The 21,426-nt window shown below is 35.9% G+C and overlaps 1 protein-coding gene across 4 annotated transcripts in view; it reads left to right on the top strand.

Moving 5' to 3' along the window:
* The window catches only part of CHD1 (chromodomain helicase DNA binding protein 1), a 55,016-nt gene that overhangs the window by 12,161 nt on the left and 21,429 nt on the right, over window positions 1-21,426 (top strand). For 3 of the 4 annotated variants that reach the window (XM_010567959.1, XM_010567961.1, XM_010567960.1), the window contains exons 3-16: window positions 6,752-6,956; window positions 7,989-8,093; window positions 9,345-9,412; window positions 11,579-11,728; window positions 12,017-12,294; window positions 13,790-14,015; window positions 14,834-14,934; window positions 15,186-15,364; window positions 16,392-16,519; window positions 17,128-17,344; window positions 17,953-18,042; window positions 18,914-19,104; window positions 20,477-20,665; window positions 20,982-21,144. In XM_010567959.1, coding sequence (XP_010566261.1) covers window positions 6,752-6,956; window positions 7,989-8,093; window positions 9,345-9,412; window positions 11,579-11,728; window positions 12,017-12,294; window positions 13,790-14,015; window positions 14,834-14,934; window positions 15,186-15,364; window positions 16,392-16,519; window positions 17,128-17,344; window positions 17,953-18,042; window positions 18,914-19,104; window positions 20,477-20,665; window positions 20,982-21,144 — 2,290 coding nt within the window. The remainder of the gene's footprint in view (window positions 1-6,751; window positions 6,957-7,988; window positions 8,094-9,344; window positions 9,413-11,578; window positions 11,729-12,016; window positions 12,295-13,789; window positions 14,016-14,833; window positions 14,935-15,185; window positions 15,365-16,391; window positions 16,520-17,127; window positions 17,345-17,952; window positions 18,043-18,913; window positions 19,105-20,476; window positions 20,666-20,981; window positions 21,145-21,426) is intronic. The other variant, XM_010567962.1, reaches the window with a different exon arrangement.

Here is a 21,426-nt window from a genome sequence, read left to right as displayed (position 1 = left end):
TGGGGGTTGGTTTTTGGGAGGGGGGGTTGTTTGGTTTTTGGTTGGGTTTTTTTTTTCAAAAATACCTGCAAGGTAGCATACTGCTGGTGACCAGTAGTTTTCACAGAAAAGGTCAGCAAAATTGGAACACTTGTTTGTTTGTTTAAAAAAAAAACAAACCCCCCCAGACCCCACCAAAGACTAATCTTCAAAGTCAACAATGCTTTTAAGCAGTGAACCTCTCTTGGTACAGAAGATTTTTATGGTCATTCCCCATCTCATTACAAAGTAATATAAAGATTTTTGTATTTAATGGTCTTGTTTTTCACAAAATCAACCACACTGGTGACATCTTTTCACACTTTGTACAATTCTAGCTCCAGATTCTTTGCTGCAATAGCTTGCTTTTTGTTGATGTAGTGTATTAATTTCATGTGTGGTGTTATCTCTATCACTCTTACTAGAATCTGGTTTTTATTCCAGTCAAAGCAGCCACTCCATCAGTGCTTACACTTGCACAGTTTTTCCATAAAACTTTTTTTTTTAATTAAAGTAGTCATTTACCATTAAGAATATATCTTCTCTAGTACATCTTTCCTTCAGTGGCTCACGAAGGAGTAGTTCTTCATACATTTCATCATTGAAACAGAATCTAGCAAATACTGTAAATTGGGACTTGTTAGAAGCATCTATACTTCGATCAAACCATAGAGCAAATCTCCTACGTTGCATGATTTGTTCTAATACTTGTTTCTTCAAATCTTCACCAATGTTTTCTATATGTCTTTCAACAGTGTTTGCTGACAAAGAAAGGCACTTGTTTGTCACTGTTGTTTTCTATGAATTATTTTAGCCATTTTTACAGCAGCAAGAAGTAAGTTCTCAAATGGCATGTGGCATTTTTGTCCTTTACTCTTAGGAAAAAGAACCTCGAAAGAGCCTTCTAAACATTTATCATTAAATCTAGTAAAATTTTGTGAAGTACAGGATGAGTATTGCATGATGCATGACTTGAAACACTGCTGGAAAAAACAGAGGTTTGTTTTTGTGTTCTGGATGGTTAGTTTTCAAATGTCTTGCTGATTGTGATGGCTTCATACTATTGTTAATATCTCAAGGCACAATATACACTCAGTGCAAGGTTAATTGTTAACAGTGGTGGATGTAAATAGGTATTTCAAATTGTCTTGATAATTCTGATTTTTTTTTTTTGGTCCAACCTCTTGTCAGATGCAATCAGATTGTCATTGGTTTTTTACCTTGCAGTGTGGCTGATGAAGAGCTTGCACAGGAGTGGAAGTGTCAGCTCTGCCATTTTCTGGTTGCTTTGTGCTCACAGCATTAGTGTTATCTTCAGTCCACCCTTTCTTTGCAGGAATCTTTTTAAACCACTGTGCCATTTTGTGAGGGTTAGTTTGGTTAAAACTAAGTAATATAATCCATAAATTCACTTAACCAGGCAGAAGCAAACTGCAGTATGTCACAGTGCACAGAAAGGGAATGAAGGAGTGGCTGCGCAACTGTTACCCCTCTGCATTGTGGAGCACGTATTTCCTCCAGGACACCTCACCTACCATATGTGGCGCATGACCCTCAGACATAGAGACTAAGTGAGATTGCCAGTGTCAATCCATATATTAAACGTTTGTAAAGCTGAATTTGTGGTTTGGTTTAGTTGTGGTTTTCTGTGTTGTTGGTTTGTTGTGGTTTTGGTTTTGGGTTTTTTTGGTTGGTTTGGGGTGTTTTTGGTTTTTTTTGGGGGGGGGTGATTAAAAATAAATCTAAATAGACGTTCCAATATTTTCTTCATGTACCCCCATGGGTTGACTTGCGCAACTCCTTGGTGCGTGCACCCCTCTTTGGAGACCACTGTCTTCCTGTGCCAGTAGTTTTGTCTTGGCAATGAAGTGTTGTGAGGCTGTCCGGGGGAGGGGGAGGGCTGTTTCTCTTTCATGAACACCTTAGGGCAAATACTGCAGCTAAAAGATCTGGCTCCTTAGAGGATGGTAAAGCCTTTAGTTAATCTTGGCACTCGTCACATCTGTTAGCAGAAGTATGGGTTGTCTTTCTCATCAGGGAGGCTGGCTTTCAGAGGTACATTTCTCAGCTAAGTCCTGAGGCAGGACGACTCTGGGTCCTGCTCATGTGATAATGAGACGCAATGACTCATTTTTAAATTTTGTCTAGGTCAGCACTACATGTGAAACAAAAGCAAAAAGCCAAGTACAGGTAATGTCCCCGTGATTTTATACCTGCAGAGGTAAAGTGCTAGAAAAGGTTGGTCTCTGGATGTTTAATTGCTACTGTGTAGCAGACTGCTAGTATATGCTGAATACAAGTTGAAACTGAATACTGCTACAGCAGTTTTTCAGTAAGACTTCATTTTCAGTACCCCATTTTTTCATTATGGACACTGCTTAAGAGACATGGCTAGAAAATGCCACAGAACCATTTTACTTTTCCTTTTCTTGTGAGCACAAAGGTAGTTCTTTATTATCCTCTTTATGTAACACTTCTTCCTTTGTTCCAAGTAAGACTTTGCATATTTTGGTGGCTTTCTTGATTTTTAGAAAAATCTAGATAGGTCTATGTTTTTACTTTATTGCTGCTGCTTTCTTACAAATATTATTTAAAAAACAAATAAGGTGCTCCTTGATACTAGAAGTTGATCAGTAGTCTGGCAAGTTGGTAGTCTGGTCTGATGCTGGTCTAAAACTATTTCCTGTAAGACATGAATAAAACCAAGAAAAAAAAACAGTTAGTAATCAAGTCTGTTCTTTCTTTCTGTCTGCCTTGTAGATACTTACATTTAGAGACAATTAAGAAGTAAGTCTTAGGCTGAAAATTTCCATTCAATTTCTGTTTGAATAGGTGGCTAGTCCTGTCAGGCAATAGAGGGGTTTTTTTGTGGTGTTGATACAACAAGTTTTTAACTGCTGGCATTTCCAGATAGCTTGGTTAGGGAATGAGGTTGGGGTTTTTTGTTTGTTTGGATTTTTGTTTTGGTTTTTTTTTTTTCCCTACTTTACGAGAAAATTTAAAAAGAGCAGAGGCAGTGACTTTGATAGAGGGAATGGCTGAACTAAGTTCCTCTTTCTTCAGCCTTTTCATGATGACCTCTGTGTTAGCGTCAGATCACTTGGAATTAGGTAGTAGTAAGATTCTCTTTTAAAAAATAAGAGTAAAAAATCAGTATCATAGTTTGAAATGATGACATATTAGTGTTAAGTGTTGGGAAAGAAGATACCATTAGAAATGCTAGACCAGACTTTTTAAATACAGGAAAAGCAAGGACACAGTCTGCACCCAGAAGTGTGTGATATTTTGATCTTGGCATAAGTATATTCTCTTTTGATCTTTGAGTTCAGTGACTTAAGTGCTAAAAAGAAAAATACCAATTTTCTCTCTAATTTTGAAAAAACTTTTTTTTTTATGCTGAAAACAGAGCATTTAACCTGTAGCTCTTAGTGTATGGTGTGTGTCTTGCCTCAGGTTCCCCATCACTGTTACTGTTGGTTCAAATCGTTTAAACTTCTCAGAGGAAAGCAAGTCCTTTGATGTATGGACTGTTGCAGCTGTTGGGGATTTATAGGTACTACATGTCACTCAGTGCTGCTCAGTACTGTCTTAATATACAAGCAGAAACTCAAGTGTAGTTTAACACATCTGTATTAATTTGGATGATTAGGGTTGAAGTAAGCTCTGCCTAACGTGGACTAGTCTTGTGTGCTTGAACTCCTATAGTGCCTTTTGCTAGTTAATTTCGAATTCCTTTTAAGCATGTATGAGTACTGCCATAGCATCTTAAGATTTCATAAATGTTTTAGCAAGTCCTTGCTCTTTCCCTAGTTTTAAAATTACTTGCTGCTACTCAGTTTGTCTTTTCCCATTTCCTTGTGCTGATGTAACACTGGGATAAGAAAGCTTAGTAAGACATTATTGATGCTATGGCCTTTAAATTTTATTTTTCTGTTTTTCTCTGTTCTATGTACCAGTTAGCTGCTAGTCTACAGTTAATTTCTTTTCTTTCTCTCCCCATCCCTTTTACTTCTACCTGCAGGCTTGTTTTGTCGTCTTGTGTTTATTAGTAATGTGGTTGAATATTGACTTTAAGATTTTTACTCCTGTCAGATGTTACTGTTAGTTGATACACAATTGGGTTGCATTAGTCTGCTCTTGTCCAAATCAGGCAAATTTATTGTGAGAAGCAGGATTTATGAAATAGCTCTTACTTTGCTGGTCTTGCTCATAAGCCTAATGGGAATTAATTCCCAGGCTTACTCCTGGCTTTGTGGAGAGTTAGCTGGCAAGCTAAGGAGTCTGTGTTGTCTGAATATTGAATATTGTATGATCCACATCTGTTGACAAGTACTTAACAGAGACCTTAGATGATAGATAACTCATCGCTTCATTAAAAAAAAAAATTGGAATTAGTTGGTTTTTTACATGCAACTCCAGAGCAACTAGCATTGTCTACTATACTTTTTTTTTCCTATCTCAGTCCATTTGGTTTTGAACTTACCACTTAATTCCTGTGCTGAAGAACATTAAACAACTTAAAATTTCCCATCAACTGTGAATCTAACTGATGTGATTTTTGCTTACTTATCTAAGTAAACTGGAATTATCCCCGCCCCCCCCCTTTGGTCTCTCCACCATTCTCTCCTGTAGCTGGTTTACCTGTTTCTCATAATATTTGCAAGCTGTTTGACCAAGATGGCTTATTCCAGTGTCAGTTTCCCCTATGCTACCTTAGAAAAGAGGTACTTTGTTGCCTCTGGCTCTATGTGCAACTGAACCTATGGTTAGCACTATATTAGTGTGTATGAAATATTTTACTGCAGAAATATTTAAGCCAGCTTAATTACCATCCTTTTGGCTTAGTGTTTTTCATCTTTTTTTTAGGTTTGGTAATCCATGTTATTATTGCCCTCTCTGAGCATACCTTGTCCTGCATAGAAGTATTGATTCCCTTCCCCTCCTCCAAGATTATGTAGGATTTACATGGTTTTGGTTGCTTTTTTTCACTGGGACGTGGCTGGCTGGTATTTACTTGTGCCTCAAGGTTTCTCCATGCTGAATTTTCTTCTATTTCTCTTCATTTATAGTTAGTGCTGACTTCCGCAGTCCCCTGACATTGACTTACAGCACTTCTCTATGCTGAGAAATGCTGTTGTTTTCTAATGGTCTGATTTACCCAGCATTAAAGGTAAGGTAACATTTGCGTACAAGAACACAATTGTGATTCTGATCTCTTCGGAAGATCATCATGGAGTGGCATTACTTTCTGGTAAACAGTTTAAACTCTGGTCATATTCTGTAGTGGGTGCCCTGCTTTCTTTGGCAAACGAGGTTAGTGTTATAGCACCATGCCTGAAGTAAGCCTTTCATGACAGAAATAGGAAGTTTGGGAGCAGCCTTGTTGCTTCCCATTTTTCCTCTCAGCAAGTGTAAGGAAACCCAGCAGCAGTGTGTTTCTCCATGTCTCGCCCTTCAGAACAAGGAAGCTTCACCATGGTCTTGTTTTTTTCTTTGTTTTTTTCAAAGCTGATGGTTGCAGATGGCTGAGTGAGGTGCAGTCTACAGGAGTCTGTTTATAAATAGCTTCATTTCTTCTTTACTGATACAGTTTTGTTGGTCTTGGGAAAATCAGAAAGAGGAGCGATTTTGCTTTGGTTTGTGGTTTTAAAATGTTGTCAGTTAAGTATGTTCTAGGGCAGAGGATGATCAATCTGCCCTCTTCGCCCCCACCCCACCTCCAGCTCACTGTCAGCCAGATGAATTGTGCTGGTGGAGATAGGCTAGGTTTTGATATCAGCTTTTGTTTTTATCATTTTTGTTTCTGGCTGCATGTTTACTCTGATTTTTTAAGTGTTTGCTGTCAATGTGTACATAATTTGAAATTATTTTGCTCTGTGGTGGTCTGATTCTGATGTTTTTTCTTGTATCTTTGAAATACGGTAGTATTAACCTAATGAGGAATCTTATGAAAATTTTAACTTGGCTACTTCGTGAAGTTGTAGAAAATCAAATGTTTCCAAATTTTTTGAATGGTTATAAAATAAATCCTTATCTTCAATTACTGTGCTTTCTAAGTATATTAAATGTGTAAATGAACATACAGGTGAAATAATCTGGCAGCTCAAGTGTATGCCAAGGAAAGCGCCTTGGCACAAGTCATATCATTGGTGACAAATGCAGAGTTGTCTGCATGGGGAATTTTGCTGCTGTTTTTTTAACAGAAAAACAGGGTCTGCATAGCTTTTTTTGTTAGAGAGATATGTGCTTCTAAATTCATTATTTTTTTTTTAAGGAGTACTGCTGATCTATAAAGATTGAAAACTTTTATATTTTAGTTGGACAGGTCTTTGTGGAGTAGACTTAAGTGTTAAGAGGTGTTTATGTATATGTGGGGTTTGATGGAGCTAAACAAGGATTTTGGAGGGGGTGGGGGTGGAAAGTTTGTGTGGGTAAGAAACATTTGTACCACTTTCATTTCCCTTGCTTGACTCCTCCATATTAATTTGACTGTTCTTGCTTTATCTTGCTTTTTTTAGGCTTCACAAAGAGTATCTGATGACACTCTTAATTCTCATTTCTTGTTTATTTTTAACTTTATTCATCTCAACTTAATTGACTGCATCCATCTATGTGCTACCCATTTGTGTGGTCTAACTTAACAATTGATTTATAGGTGAAGCTAAGGCGACTTTTTTCTTCTAATCCTGTTACCTTGGCAATTGTATAATATCCTACTAACTTCTCATTGCAGCCGATCAGATGATGATTCTGGGTCAGCATCAGGTTCTGGATCTGATTCAAGCTCTGGAAGCAGTAGTGATGGAAGCAGCAGCCAGTCAGGCAGCAGTGACTCTGACTCTGGTTCAGAGTCAGGCACTCAGTCAGAATCAGAGTCTGACACATCTAGAGAGAAGAAACAAATTCAAGCTAAGCCACCAAAAGTTGATGGGTCTGAGGTAAACAAAACACATATATGAATCCTTTGGGGGGGGAGGGGAATTATTAAAAAAAAAAATCTTTCTGTGCAGTTAGTTTCAAGAGCAGTTTTAATTTTAAAAAAAAACGAACAAAAAGAGGTAATGTGGTTTTAATTTTAACGTGGTTGGTTAGCGAATGCATGTGCTTAGCTGTCTTAAACATCAGGCTAAGCTTCTCATGGATAAGTACTTGAATTGATGCTTTCAAAATTCTCACATTTGTAAGTATTTTGAGTTAAATGCTTACTTAAATTTCATCATGAAGAAGCATTCACTAATTTACTGGAATTTATGGAAGACAAAGGCACACATAATGTTATTTCTGAAATTCTATTTTTTACATTGTTTCTCTAATACTTACCTTACTTGTATCAATGAATGATTGTAATGAAAATTTCAAGCATATGTACAGTTGTCTTTCTTCATTAGTAAGTTGGCTAAATTCAGGGAAAAGTGGTGTTTAGAAATCTCTTAAATCCAGTGGGCCAAAATTACCTGCACTTTCCTGTGTTACATGGACTTAACTGGGATGGTAGATCATATTTATGAAAGGTAGTCGTATATTAGTTACCACAAGAATTGAAGACTGTTAAGGATTCTGTTATATTTTTGGTCATGTACTTCAGTATTACTGTATGAAGCAAAAACATGTCAGCTAAGTGGTCTGAAAGGATTAAAAATTTACTTTATAAATGTTTAAAAATTTTCTTTATAAAAGTTAAAAAACTTACTTTATAAATGTTGTACCTTAACAACATCTATACAACTATTGCTAAAGGTGCTGTAGAAATTGTCCTAGCAATTATTGTATAACATTCTGTTCTGCAGAAATCTTACTACTGTAAAAAGCTGTCTGATATTATTAGTGCATGCAGTATTTTGTAGTGAATTTTTTTAATTGATAAAATCATGATCAGTTTTAATAGGAATGCTACTCAGGAAAAGTAATATGTGGTAAACTGGAGACTATCAGTATGTTTAACTGACTCTTGCATCTCCATTCTTGTTCAGTTTTGGAAGTCTAGTCCAAGTATACTTGCTGTGCAAAGATCAGCAGTGCTCAAGAAGCAACAGCAACAACAAAAGGCAGCCTCATCAGACAGTGGCTCAGAAGAGGTGAATAACATAATTTAGATTTTTAAAATGTAAACATGCCCATCTCGTTGTCTCATATGTTAGAGTAAAATTATGTAGAGCCAAGTTATATTTTCTAAGTGTGCGTAAAAATCTGGTTTTAGTCAATAAAAGTAACATTCAAATAACTGACATTTTTATAAGGAAAAGTAAACTTATCCCTACTTACTTGTTTTCAAGTGAGTTGTGCCAAAATTATAGCAGCCTTGATTATGTGATATTTTTAGGTAAATACTGTGATGTATAGGCAGTTAATACTGTCCAAATACAATACTTGCATTGTATTTTTGGTTTCTTGAGTTTTGTAAAGACAGTTTAAAATGCTAAAAGATGTTTTCAACTTTTTTCTATATAAGGTAGCTGCTGTGGTTTTCAAAAATTCCATATGGAGTAGAAAACTACATTTTTGCAAATTTTGTAACAGTTACTACAAGAGAATTCTTGTATTTTAAGAATTCTGGGTACTATAAAACCTAAACCACAGGCTAGAGAAATGTTGACTTTGTGCAGGAAGAACATCTTTTAAGGACACTAGTGACTATGAAATGGAATTTATTTATAAAGCAGACGTTTTCTACTTCATTACAAAAACTGTGCAGTGCAGTCACACTCATTTGGTTGGATTTCTGTTTTTGTCTGGTTTAGCAGCTCATCATTAAAACCTAAACATGTTAATTTACAGCTGTTGTTAAGTATTATCTTTGAGAGATGTTTTTCAGGATAAAACTTAATCTAAATCTAAACTTAATCCTGATGAGATTGGTTTTAGGAAAATCTAAGAGGGTTCTTGTTTTTTGTTTGAGCATAGAGAAAGAAGAAACATGGCATTCTCAAAATTTTGTTAAACTTGTGTTTAAATGTGAAAGAATGTGGAAGGTGAGAAAGCTCCTGTGTGTAGGAGATTTTCTTAGGGTTTTGATAGAACCATCATCTTGATTAACTTGGGGCAGCTTAAACCACAGCTTTTTTATGTAGGCCCAATGGTTATTTTTTAAGACGGGTTTTTTGTGATGTTCTCTGGAGCTGTGCTGGCACAATGTATTCATAGATGGATAAATACAATAGCAGTCTTTATCTCATTCTGCATTAACAGCTACACTGTGGGGGATGAAAAGGGTAAAACATGAATAATATGCCTCCAACTTGAAAGTAGGAGCGGATTTATCTTTTAAATGTTAGAAGTACTTAATTATTTTTGTGATAATGAATTGGGTTTTTTTTCTTCACCTGCAGGACTCATCAAGTAGTGAAGATTCTGCAGATGACTCATCTAGTGAAACCAAGAAGAAAAAACATAAAGAGTAAGATATTTTCATAAGTAATACCACAATTTTTTTTGTCATAGTGACATATGCTTATAATTTATGCTTCATTTCTCCACACTTGAAATGCTTAAGTTCCCTTTTTAATTCATCTTGATATTGCATTTCCAATTTTGATAAAAATTTTGGAATTTTAAAATAAGCTCTCAAAGGAACATCTATATCATTAATTTCTGAGCAAAAGAATCTGCAGTATTGTTCAAAAACATTCATCAGTGATTTTATTTTTAAAATACTTTGTTGCAATTTATTTTTGAGCTGAAGGCCCTCCCTGAAAATTCTTGTAGAAATGGGAAACTACTTAAGTAGGTTGTCTCACAACAAATTTAATTTAGAATCCCTTAGTTAATGCCAAATTATTTTTATTTTTTTCTGTTTTGTTTTTTTTTCTTCCGGACATGTTTAAAAGTTATTATAGTTCTAATAGTAATTAACTTTACTGACTAGCAAAGAATGTTAAATGAAAATAAGCACATTCTAAATGATAGATCAAAGAGTTTGTGAAAAGGATTATATGTTGTTATTGTAGCAGTGAGAGGCAGTGACCTCTTTTTTTTTTTTTTTTATGAATGGTGTGTAGAAATTGAACTGTTCTATCATTCCTCTTCTTCCAGTTCATGATTCACCTCAATGTTCAGGGTTGCCAGTATAACATCTTAAAAAATGGTAATTACAAAAAAAGGGGGGTGGGGGGGGTGCTCACAAAAAAAAGCACTAACTATGCAAAATGGTACTTTCCTAGCAGTGAGCTGTTAATCAGTCTTTTGTTAGTTAAGAATTTGATTGCATCTAATAGCATACTGTGTTATAGGAAAAATTTAAGTTTAGGAACCCTTAACCAAATCACTTCATGTATCCAGTGTTTTTGTCCTACGGCTCTTCAGATAACAACTGCAGACATACTTATTCAGATGTGCAGATGGAGGATATCTCAATATAACTCGGTAGATGATCAAGCCTTAGAAGATCGTGCTTTGTATCTGGTTTTTATATTTACAGATAAATACAGGTCATGGATTTATGTTGTTATTTTATTATTTAACTATTTGCAGAAAAAGTATTTTAATAAGACATTCTGTACCATTGGCCATGTGCCATCTGTACAATAGACACATACATGTATTTGTCTTGGATGACTGGAACAATGGGAATGTAATTTCCTCCAGGACCCGATGTCCTGGAAGACAGGAAAGAAGAGAGGGATCAAAGCACCGATTCCTAAGCTTCCTGACTAGAAATTTAAGGAAGAGATTTCTTGGTAATATTCCAGCTTTGATGAACATTACTACTGCTCTGGCACCTTGATCAAGTAGACCTAAACCTGATGTTAGTATAAAGATTTAGCAACATTTCAATAATGTATACCACCTCTCTTTCATGAAGCTGTTAATCTTAAATTTGCCTGTATAAAGTCAGAGTTTGAAGCAAGATACTGTTCATCAGTGGGTAGATCTTTCCTGTTGCAAAGTAGAAGATCTCAGTTAAGCAGGAGCAAGGAGGTCCTGCTGCTCAGTCACAAGTGTCTTGCTCGTAGTATCTTGCCTGGTTGTGAAGCACTGATTTAGGAGCTCAGTGTGAGCTTTTGGGAGTCAGTGCCACTCACAGGTTACTGCAATTCAAGTTTTTCTGGGTGTTTCTCAGATCTGCCTCTGTTTTTTTGATTCCTGTGCCAAAGTTGCTGGTTTTTCACATGGGCCACGGGGACCATAGGCGTTAGACAATATGGGACTCTTCAGAGTATAACATAACAGGGCTTTATGATTTGAGCATATGTAAATTCTGATAAATATGTATCTTTCCAGTTAGACTTGTTAAGTGCTTTGTTTTCTTGATGTCACATTGACTTACTTCATGCTGAAATTTATATAGAAATCCAGATTTTTGTTTTATTTTGGATTTTAAATCTACCTCTTGATAACAGAAAACTTAATCCAACTCCCTTTGAAGCTGTTGGGCATTTTTACTTTTCTGTTATTCATTGATGACAATTTTCTGTCTCATCAGCTGAAATAACTGTTACGAGATTTTTATTTCTCTGAAGAATGTTGACATTACAGCAGATACCCTGTGGATGAATACCTGATTTAAAAAAAAAAAAAAAACGACAACAATGTAAATTACTCTTTTGTCATTCAATATTTACAGTGAAGACTGGCAAATGTCAGGATCAGGGTCAGTATCAGGAACTGGTTCCGATTCTGAATCAGAGGAAGATAGGGAGAAAAGCACTTGTGAAGAGAGTGAATCTGACTATGAGCCAAAAAACAAGGTCAAAAGCCGGAAACCTCCAAGCAGGTAAGTCACGCATTTGGATACTCTGGTACTATCTCCAATAAGCAGCTGAGTATTTACTACCATTGTATATGCAAATGAGAACGTTAATGCTTATTAAAGAAAAATGAAGTTTATTTAAAGCTACATGAGATGTTAATATACTAATGCTTTCTAGTGAATACCTTTTCCTATCTGCTGTAACTGAAAGTGGAGTAACTGAGCATTGATGAAATACATGTATTCAGAAAGCAATACAGAAGGTTTATAGTTGTTCATGTTGAAACATCATTGTTGTGTCCTGTCTTCAAGAATTAAGCCAAAAAGTGGGAAAAAGAGTGCAGGACTGAAAAAGAGGCAACTTGATTCATCAGATGATGATGAAGAGGAAGAGGAGGATGATGATGATTATGATAAGAGAGGATCTCGTCGCCAGGCAACAGTCAACATTAGTTACAAAGAAGCTGAAGAAACCAAGACAGATTCTGATGATTTGCTGGAAGTTTGTGGAGAAGATGTCCCACAAACTGAAGAAGATGAATTTGAAACCATAGAGAAGTTCATGGATAGTCGAGTTGGCCGAAAAGGAGGTATGTTTGTTTTGGGGTTTTTTTCTGTCCATGTTCTTAAGATCCTGGAGTGCATTGTGGTGCAACTTCAGCAGATGTTCTCAGCTGTAGGTCACCTGTGAGGTCTATAAACAGCAATAATTTTAAAGTTACCAAAAAGTCATCTTGTTCTGTCTCTCATAACGATGTTCCTTTTTAAAATCCCTTCTAAGTGTTGCAAAGTAAAATGTAGAAGAATTGCATACCTAAGTAGAACATAAAAATTAAGTGGAAGATAGCTCCATATTGCATGAATGCATACCATATTGTTATGTCACTGTTTGTACAGTTTAGTGATACTTGATCAGTATAAATTATATACAGTGGAGTGGAGAAAGTGGACTAGATAGGAGAACTGACTAGTAATCTGAACCCTGAAAGATGGTGTTTGCAAGGCTGAACCACTGAGGTTATGATTTCAGTTATTGCTGTACAGATTGTCTCAATACAGTGCAATGTGTGGAATGACCACAAAATGCATCTAAAAATTCAGTGGTGCACTTGCATGTGAACTCTTAAAAGTATTTTGTGAATAGTGGTAGGCATGCCATATTTCCAGCAATAATGGGACGCGTTGTCTAGCAGTTCTGCTTATGCGTTTTGAGTTTGCAAATTAGGATTCTAATTATAAAAACAAACAAACACCAAAAAACCCCCCAAACCCTGGGCCTCTTGCACTTCAGAGTTACCTACCTTTCTCCATTAGTCATACCCAATCTCTAAAGTTTCTGACCCATGTCAGAACTTCGATTCATTCTTCCTCTCAACTTTCGTCTCCCATGCTGTCCCAAATTCTTGCATATCCTGCTCCAAGGCATAGTGTTAACTGCTGTGGTCAAAGCTTCTTACATTCTTCCTGCCCAGATGATGTTGCTGCTTGTGCTGTCTTTTGCTGTTGCCACTGTCTGTGGCTTTATGTGGCCCCTGCAGCTTGCTAGGCTCATTTCCTTACATGTCTGTCCTCACTGAAAGAGCCTGTTTCGTGCTGTATTATGCTTCAGCTGTGATACAGACTGTATTTAATTAAAAATTTTCCCAGGTAAGATAACAAAGGCAGAAAAAGTAGTAAAACATGTTTAGGAAGAAATAGATTTATAGTATCCTTAGTAGGTCATTGATGTCTCAAGGCTGACCAAGCATAATGTCAGATGTCTTTTGTACACTCAGGGATGAGAGTAATAGAAGACAAGAAGCAGCATTAATGGAGTGTTCCCTGGTGATTACTTTAAAAACTAGGAATGCAAAGAAAATTCTCATGGGAAAGATAAGCTATTGTATGTTAGGTACAGAAGTTTTTGTTGCTTTTTTGATTCTTTTGACTACTTGTGCATGTGTGAACATATCTATGCTGTAATTGTTCAAATAAGAATAAAGACATGAGAGCTGTAGATACTAGTCAAATATATGCACATCTAAAAGCATTACTGGTTAACTTACAATAATGCATACAAGGCTTATGATGCGGTTTGTTTCACAGCCACAGGTGCTGCAACCACCATCTATGCAGTTGAGGCAGATGGTGACCCAAATGATGCGTTTGAAAAGTCAAAGGAGGCAGGAGAAGTACAGTATCTTATTAAATGGAAAGGTTGGTCACACATCCATAACACTTGGGAAACTGAGGAAACACTGAAGCAACAAAATGTTAAAGGAATGAAGAAACTGGACAACTATAAGAAAAAGGATCAGGAAACAAAACGATGGTGAATATTTTTATGTAGCCTTCCACAATACTTATTTTATAACAAGGTAGATGTTCTTTTGTGTTTCTGAGACCTGTTACCTCTTCTTGAGGGCATAATTTCAAGTGTCTATGCAACAGGAAGACAAAAACCTTAAAAGTTGAAGTCTTCTTAACATGTTGCTGTGAGATGATCTTCTGAACCTGGTTTTAGTGTGCGTGTGTGTTAAATTGTACCTTTTACTAATTTTGTTGTTACACTTTGATCAGAGTTCTTCTAGAATCGCTGCAGAGATTAATGTTTTCTTCATATATTAGCCATTTCAGATTACTTTGAAGAATTCAGTTTTCTTGGCTCAAACCTCAGGCTCAAGCCTGAGAACAAAAACCTGAAGAAATCCATACATTTTGAAGTCATCTTTTTGGTGTTCAGTTTTATTAGTATGTTTAATATAATCAATGAATACTAATGGGATTATTAGCAACTTAATCATAAGATGGATTCTTACAGAGTGAGCCACCCTGAATACTGTTCCATGAAAATACCCTGTGAAGTACACTATTTATTGTTGAGAATAGGTATTCTGAATTAACTGCATGACTAGTACCACCTGTAGCTGTAGTAGTTGTGTCTCTTGGTAAGCATTCTCAGTCATTAATTATGAGCCACCTAGGCCAGATGCAACAATTTTATAGTAGGAATTTCTAAGTTGTCCTTTCAAAGAAGCTCTCTAAGCAACATTCCTGTGATGCTTGCATTCAGAGCTTTAGAGTTGCCAAATGTTCATAGTTTTAGAACTATAAAGTATAACAAGTGTTGTAAATTAATTCCCATTACAGGCTGAAAAATGCTTCTCCAGAAGATGTGGAATATTACAACTGCCAGCAGGAGCTTACAGATGATCTACATAAACAATATCAGATAGTGGAAAGAATAATTGGTATGTTACAAACTTGTGGACAGAAAACAGTGTTGAGAGTTCTGTATGTTCACTGCTTATATGTTGCATTTGTAGCTAAGAAATTGAGAATATCAGTATCGCTAACTTTTTAGTCCAAAACTTCAGGTAAAGAAAAAAGTTGTCATACTGTCTGTGCTATGAAGCTAGCTTATGTTGTCTTATTACCTAAAATTAATGTGTTCATAAGATAAGTAAAATGCTGATTAGATATCTCTGGTGCATTTCTTCAGCTCATTCAAATCAGAAATCAGCGGCTGGTTATCCAGACTATTATTGTAAATGGCAGGGTCTGCCTTATTCAGAATGTAGCTGGGAAGATGGTGCTCTCATTGCCAAGAAGTTTCAGGCACGCATTGATGAGTACTTTAGCAGAAATCAATCCAAGACCACTCCATTTAAGGACTGCAAGGTGAGTATGTAATTTGCAGTGGATTTATAATCCGTTGTACTGGGTCTGACTGGGATGGAGTTAGTTTTCTTCATAGCAGCCTGTATGGCTGGTGTGTTAGATTTGTGACCTCAATAGTGTTTATAAGACATTAGTGTTTTGGCTGTTGTTGAATGGTGCTTGCACAGTGTCAAGGCCTTCTCTGTTTCTTGCTGTGCACTCCCCACCATGAGCAGGCTGTGGATGGGCAAGGGGCTGGGAGGGAGCACAGCCAGTACAGCTGACCCCAACTGACAAAAGAGGTATTCCATGCCATTTAATGTTATGCTGAGCAATGAAACTGGGTGGGATGAGCAGGGCATTTGAAGGTGACTGTTGCTTGGAGACTTGCTGGTCATCAGTCTGCTGGTGAGTTAATGTGTGACTCCCTTTGTCACTTGTGGGGGTTTTTTTTGGCTGTGGGTTTTTTGTTTGTTTGGTGGGGTTTTATTCCTTCACCCAGTAAACTCTTTATTTTGACCTACAAGTTTTTCTCACTTTTGCCCTTTCAATTGACTCCCTTGTCCTGCTAGGGTGGGGAGTGAGTAAGCAACTGGGTGGCAACTTAGCTGCCAGCCTGGTTCAAGCCACCACATCAGTTGTGACTGTAAAAATATGAAAATCTTCTATGAATCCAGAGATAAGATATACATATTATGAAATATTTTTGAAGGTTGTTCAGAACATTATATATATATAACGATATATAGTAATACATGTGGAAAATAACACTACTAATAGTAGCTTTTTGGGCTTGTTTAGTTTTGAAGGTTATTTTAAAAGTAAACATTAGGTGAGTTAATGTCACTCCCATTTTGAAATTTAGATTAGCAATCAAAACAATTTCAACTTGCAAATTGCTTGGTGTTTTTATATAGCCTAGTTTTTGTCAATGGATGAAAATTAGACTTGGTGATGCAGTAGATCCCTATTACTATTTTTTTGTATAGGAAGGCATTTTGGTAACTTCAGTTGGTAGTAGAACTGATGATCAATTTGCTTTTGACAGGTTCTGAAACAGAGGCCAAGGTTTGTTGCACTAAAGAAGCAACCATCTTACATTGGAGGACATGAAAGTTTAGAATTAAGAGATTATCAGTTAAATGGATTGAATTGGCTTGCTCACTCATGGTGCAAGTAAGTGTACTCTGAAATGAGTGTTTCTGTTTGTTAACTGTAAGCATTTGTAAAACTTTGAAATTGATTTTTCTGTATTTTTTTTGAAGGTGGAGGGTTTCATACAGTAAGCTCAAAGTAGAGGTCTGAGGGGAGTCGTTTTATTCTAAGTAGTACCAAAACTTATTCCACGGCTGTTCTCAAAAACAGCTAAGCTCTGTTGTTGCTTTACTTTTAAGTTCCTGTGGGGTTAAGTCATATTTTTAAAAAGCAAACAAACCTAAAACAGTAAAATCAGAAAACCCAAAGCAAACTCTTCTGAAATGTCAACATAGGTCTAATTTTCAAAGTATAACACTATGAGGAATAGTTGCAAAATTTTTGTGAACTTTATTAATTTAATTAAAGTATTAAGTGGTGGGGAGGAGTTGGAAATTCCTTTTATGGAAAAAGGAAATAAACTTCTTCAAGATGTATAGTTGCAAAACCTTGAAAACTTGTATGAATGTTTTTTGTGCTCAAAAGATAATAATTTCTTCTTGTCCAATCCCTCCCCTTCTCTATACCACCCCTAAATTTTTGTTGTTGTTGTTGGTTTGTTTTTTTGGTTTTTTTGTGGTTTTTTTTAGAGGGAATAGCTGTATTCTGGCAGATGAAATGGGTCTGGGTAAAACAATACAAACAATTTCTTTTCTGAACTACCTGTTTCATGAACATCAATTGTATGGGCCTTTCTTGCTGGTTGTGCCACTTTCTACCTTGACATCTTGGCAAAGAGAGATTCAAACTTGGGCTCCTCAGATGAATGCTGTAGTTTACTTAGGAGATATAACTAGCAGAAATATGGTGAGTATTTCTCTTTATCATTGGAAAGGCTTGTAGATAAATAAGACTCAGTTCATACTCCTATCCTCTGCTAATGTCCTATATTTTGGTTAGGAATGAGCAAATACTAGAACACTATGTGTTTAAGATGCAAATTGAAAGCTTCGATTTTGATATGATATAAATGTGTGGGAAAGATTTCCTTCCTGCTTAATAGTGAATAGGATTAAAAATTTATTCTTGCATTTGAGAACAAATTATCTTCTGCAATATGATTATTTAGGTGGATACAGTGAAAATAAATATGTAGGCAAGCCAGTCATGATTTTAATTTATTTCCTGAAAAGTTGTTGGTTTGTTTTATTAATGTGTTTTCTGAATGTTAGTAATCGTATCCATTAAAGTAAAAAATGTGTTGTAGAAATTCTTTTTTTAAAGTCTCTTCAGACTTTAAACAAAATATTTTTGGAGTGCTTAGACAGGTTTGAAGTTGAGTCTTGTGTATGTTAATATGTTTTGCTTTTGTTTTGTGATCATATTATTGTATGTCATTTAAACATTTACATTGCTGCAGTACTTAAATTTACCCCAGTCAACAAGACCTTTTTTTCTCTTGATTCTTTTTATAGATAAGAACTCATGAATGGATGCATCCACAGACCAAACGATTAAAATTTAACATACTTCTAACAACATATGAAATTTTGCTGAAGGATAAGGTAATCACACTTCTTCAGCGAGATAAAAATAATTTTTCTGGTGTAGAACTCTCTTTAGACTTGCATGTATTTGGGTTTTGGCCCATTAAATTTATGTAGAGTGTGATAGCTTTTGTTTTGGAAGTATGACAGTATGTGGTTTGGGTTTTGGGGGTTCGTGTGTGTGTGTTGGTTTGGTTTTTTGTTTGGTTTTTTTAAGCACTTCTAGATTTTCTGTAAGTGTGGTGAGGCTTTCAGCCTTTTTGCATTTCGTTAAGTGGGTAACACTTCTTTTTGTCCAGTTTGCTTGGGATTCTCATTACTGTAATAGTCTCTTTGCATCTTAAAAGAGCTCTACTTGTTTGCAAACTACTGTCAAGGAACTGAAAAAGAACCCAATCCCTAGCCCCAAATGTGATACAGAACTCTGAAATCCCATGTAGTTTTTCTTTGTTGTAGTATGTGTACATGTATTAATACTGTATTCCTACTGGTAGCACGCTGAGTTATTGTTAATTCTTCTAACAGTATGTGGAAATTTATAGATAGTCAAGAAGCAGAACATTTTTACTTCATGTGTTTATACATGCTGGGAAGAAGAGGTCAATAGGGTTTTTTTTTTTGTCATGTAAAAATTAATATAGGTCAGACTTTTGGCTTTTTTTTTTTTCCTTTTAAACTTAATTTGTACTTTCTTGGGATGCTTGCACAGCCTTTCGTTGAATCTTGCAAATGTAAAAGCCATAATGAGTACTAAAAAGATATAGCTGTCCATATTTTATTGAAATAAACCAAGAAGTGATAGTGTTTATTGCTTGATTATACAATGTGCAAAATTACACAATGTGTTTATTTGTATACTATTCCCCCCCCCCCCCCCCATTTCTTTAAGTCGTTCCTTGGTGGTCTGAATTGGGCATTCATAGGAGTTGATGAAGCTCATCGTTTAAAAAATGACGACTCTCTTCTGTACAAGACTTTAATAGACTTTAAGTCTAACCATCGTCTTCTTATTACTGGAACCCCTCTGCAAAACTCCCTCAAAGAGCTTTGGTCTTTGTTGCACTTCATCATGCCAGAAAAGTAAGGAAGAGTTTTATGTGATTCTTCTTAACGTTTTTTTGGTCAAATTTGTTACTGTGAAGTAGTGTAGTGATTTGAGAATCAATAGAAGTAGAGAATCGTACTGAAAGATCATTTAAATATTCTGTGTAAAGTAGATGCATATATTTTTTTCATGCTGCTCCTGATAAGTAATACTGGTAGCAGTTGTCACCTTTTTCCATTTTAGCAGTCCACAAAAATGATGGATTGATGTATGGGTCAGAACCTGGAAAAAAGGCTTCTTTGGCTAAGAAGAAAACTGTAGATTTACTCTAGGGAAATAGAACAGAATCTTTTCTGTGTTATTTGTATTAATGAAAATAAATTTGTACCAAGATGCCCAACATCCTGTAGTTCAGTCAGATTCCTGGTTTTCCCATACGGTTTGCATACAGTAAGCTTAGTGTATTGACCTTATTTTGTACTGACCTCTGCTTATACCTAAGACAAGTTAGAGCTCATGTGTGAGAGCATATGTTCCTGTCAGACATCTTGTAAATGCCAGGCACCATAGTTCCATTTAGTTTGAGCTATGGATTGTCCTGACTTCTTCAGAACCTTAACTAGAAAGCCACTATGGTGTAGTACCCATGCTTCATTTGATCATAAAGTGTATTCTCCTAGTCTGTTAGCACAGACGATAGTTACGCTTCAGCTATACAAGCTGCAAAACATACATTAGGTAGCCTCTTGTTCTTTTGCACACCCTCCAGCCATGCAGCTGTTTTTTCATGCTGCTCTTGATAAATGTAATAACAGAATTTCTGGAACCATAGAATCATAGAATCATTTAGGTTGGAAAAGACCTCCAAGATCATCGAGTCCAACCATCAACCATGCCCACTAAACTATGTCCTGAAGTACCCCGTCGACTTGCTTTTTGAATACCTCCAGGGATGGTGACTCAACCACTTCCCTGGGCAGCCCATTCTGATGTGTGACAACCCTCTCAGTAAAAAATTTTTCCTAATATCTAACCTAAATCTCCCTTGCCTCAACTTGAGGCCATTTCCTCTTGTCCTATCAACCATCTCAGTGAGTATCCTTGCAGAAAAAGAAAAATATTGGGTCTCCACTGGAGAAGTTAAAATTCAGTAGTTTTCATTCTGTAAATGTGTTTGGAAAAATTCCATTCTTCTATTTACAGGCAAAGTATTTGGAATTTCATGTGAGATGAAAATTCAGAAACTGGATAAGTTAAACAGAAGGGAGTGGGAAAGAAATTGAAATGTGTGTGTGCTCTTGTGGTATATTTATACACGTTCTATGTTTGTGTTCTCTTCTTGAATTTTGCATCTTCAGTCATTCACAGTATGTTATTATTTTGTGCTTATTCTTTATTATGTTGAAGGTTTTCCTCCTGGGAGGATTTTGAAGAGGAACATGGCAAAGGGAGAGAGTATGGTTATGCAAGTCTTCACAAAGAACTTGAACCATTTCTGCTGAGAAGAGTTAAAAAAGATGTAGAAAAGTCTTTACCTGCTAAAGTTGAACAAATTCTGAGGATGGAAATGAGTGCATTGCAGAAGCAGTATTATAAGTAAATAGCAACACTTTTTAAATTGTGCTGGTTTAGTGATATGTCCACATGAAAGTTACTGCAGTATAATAGATATTTATAATGTAATTTGAACTCGAGACTTCTAGGGTTTCACAACAGTAAAATTCTAGCAAGCAAGGGCTCAAGAATTACACTGGTCTAACGTCTATTCATGTAGCTTCTTTTATTTGGCATGTTTGTACATTCTTTTGGGAGCTGCTTTTTTTCTTTAGCTTGTAAGCACTCAAAATATAAACATCTCTCTTGCTTCCACATACGGTTAGAAATTACTTACATTGTACATCTTATGTTATAGGTGGATTTTAACCAGGAATTACAAAGCCCTCAGTAAAGGTTCAAAAGGCAGTACCTCAGGCTTTTTGAACATCATGATGGAACTCAAGAAGTGTTGTAACCATTGCTACCTCATTAAACCACCAGATGACAATGAATTCTATAATAAGCAGGAGGCCTTACAGGTAATGTCACTTTTTAATTAAGGGAAAAAAAAAAGTTCTATTTTACATCTGTAATATTCACACAATTTTATAGTCCTCTGGCAGTTTATTAATTCTTACTGAAGTATATTAAGAAAAAACAAGTTCTCTGGAAAATGTGCATCCTGGGTTTTAAAAGTCAGTGAATTGGTTTTTGTTTCTTAAGTGGAACTGAATAATTGACAGATAATTGACTAAATAAAATATCCCCAAATTTAATTACAATCAAAGTAAAAAGGAAATGGCTTGAAACAGGCTGTGTAT

This window comes from Haliaeetus leucocephalus, unplaced genomic scaffold (assembly GCF_000737465.1).
Source record: "Haliaeetus leucocephalus isolate CR32 unplaced genomic scaffold, Haliaeetus_leucocephalus-4.0 Scaffold231, whole genome shotgun sequence".
NCBI classification, from domain to species: Eukaryota; Metazoa; Chordata; class Aves; order Accipitriformes; family Accipitridae; genus Haliaeetus; species Haliaeetus leucocephalus.
This window is presented reverse-complemented; position numbering and strand designations above follow the sequence as displayed.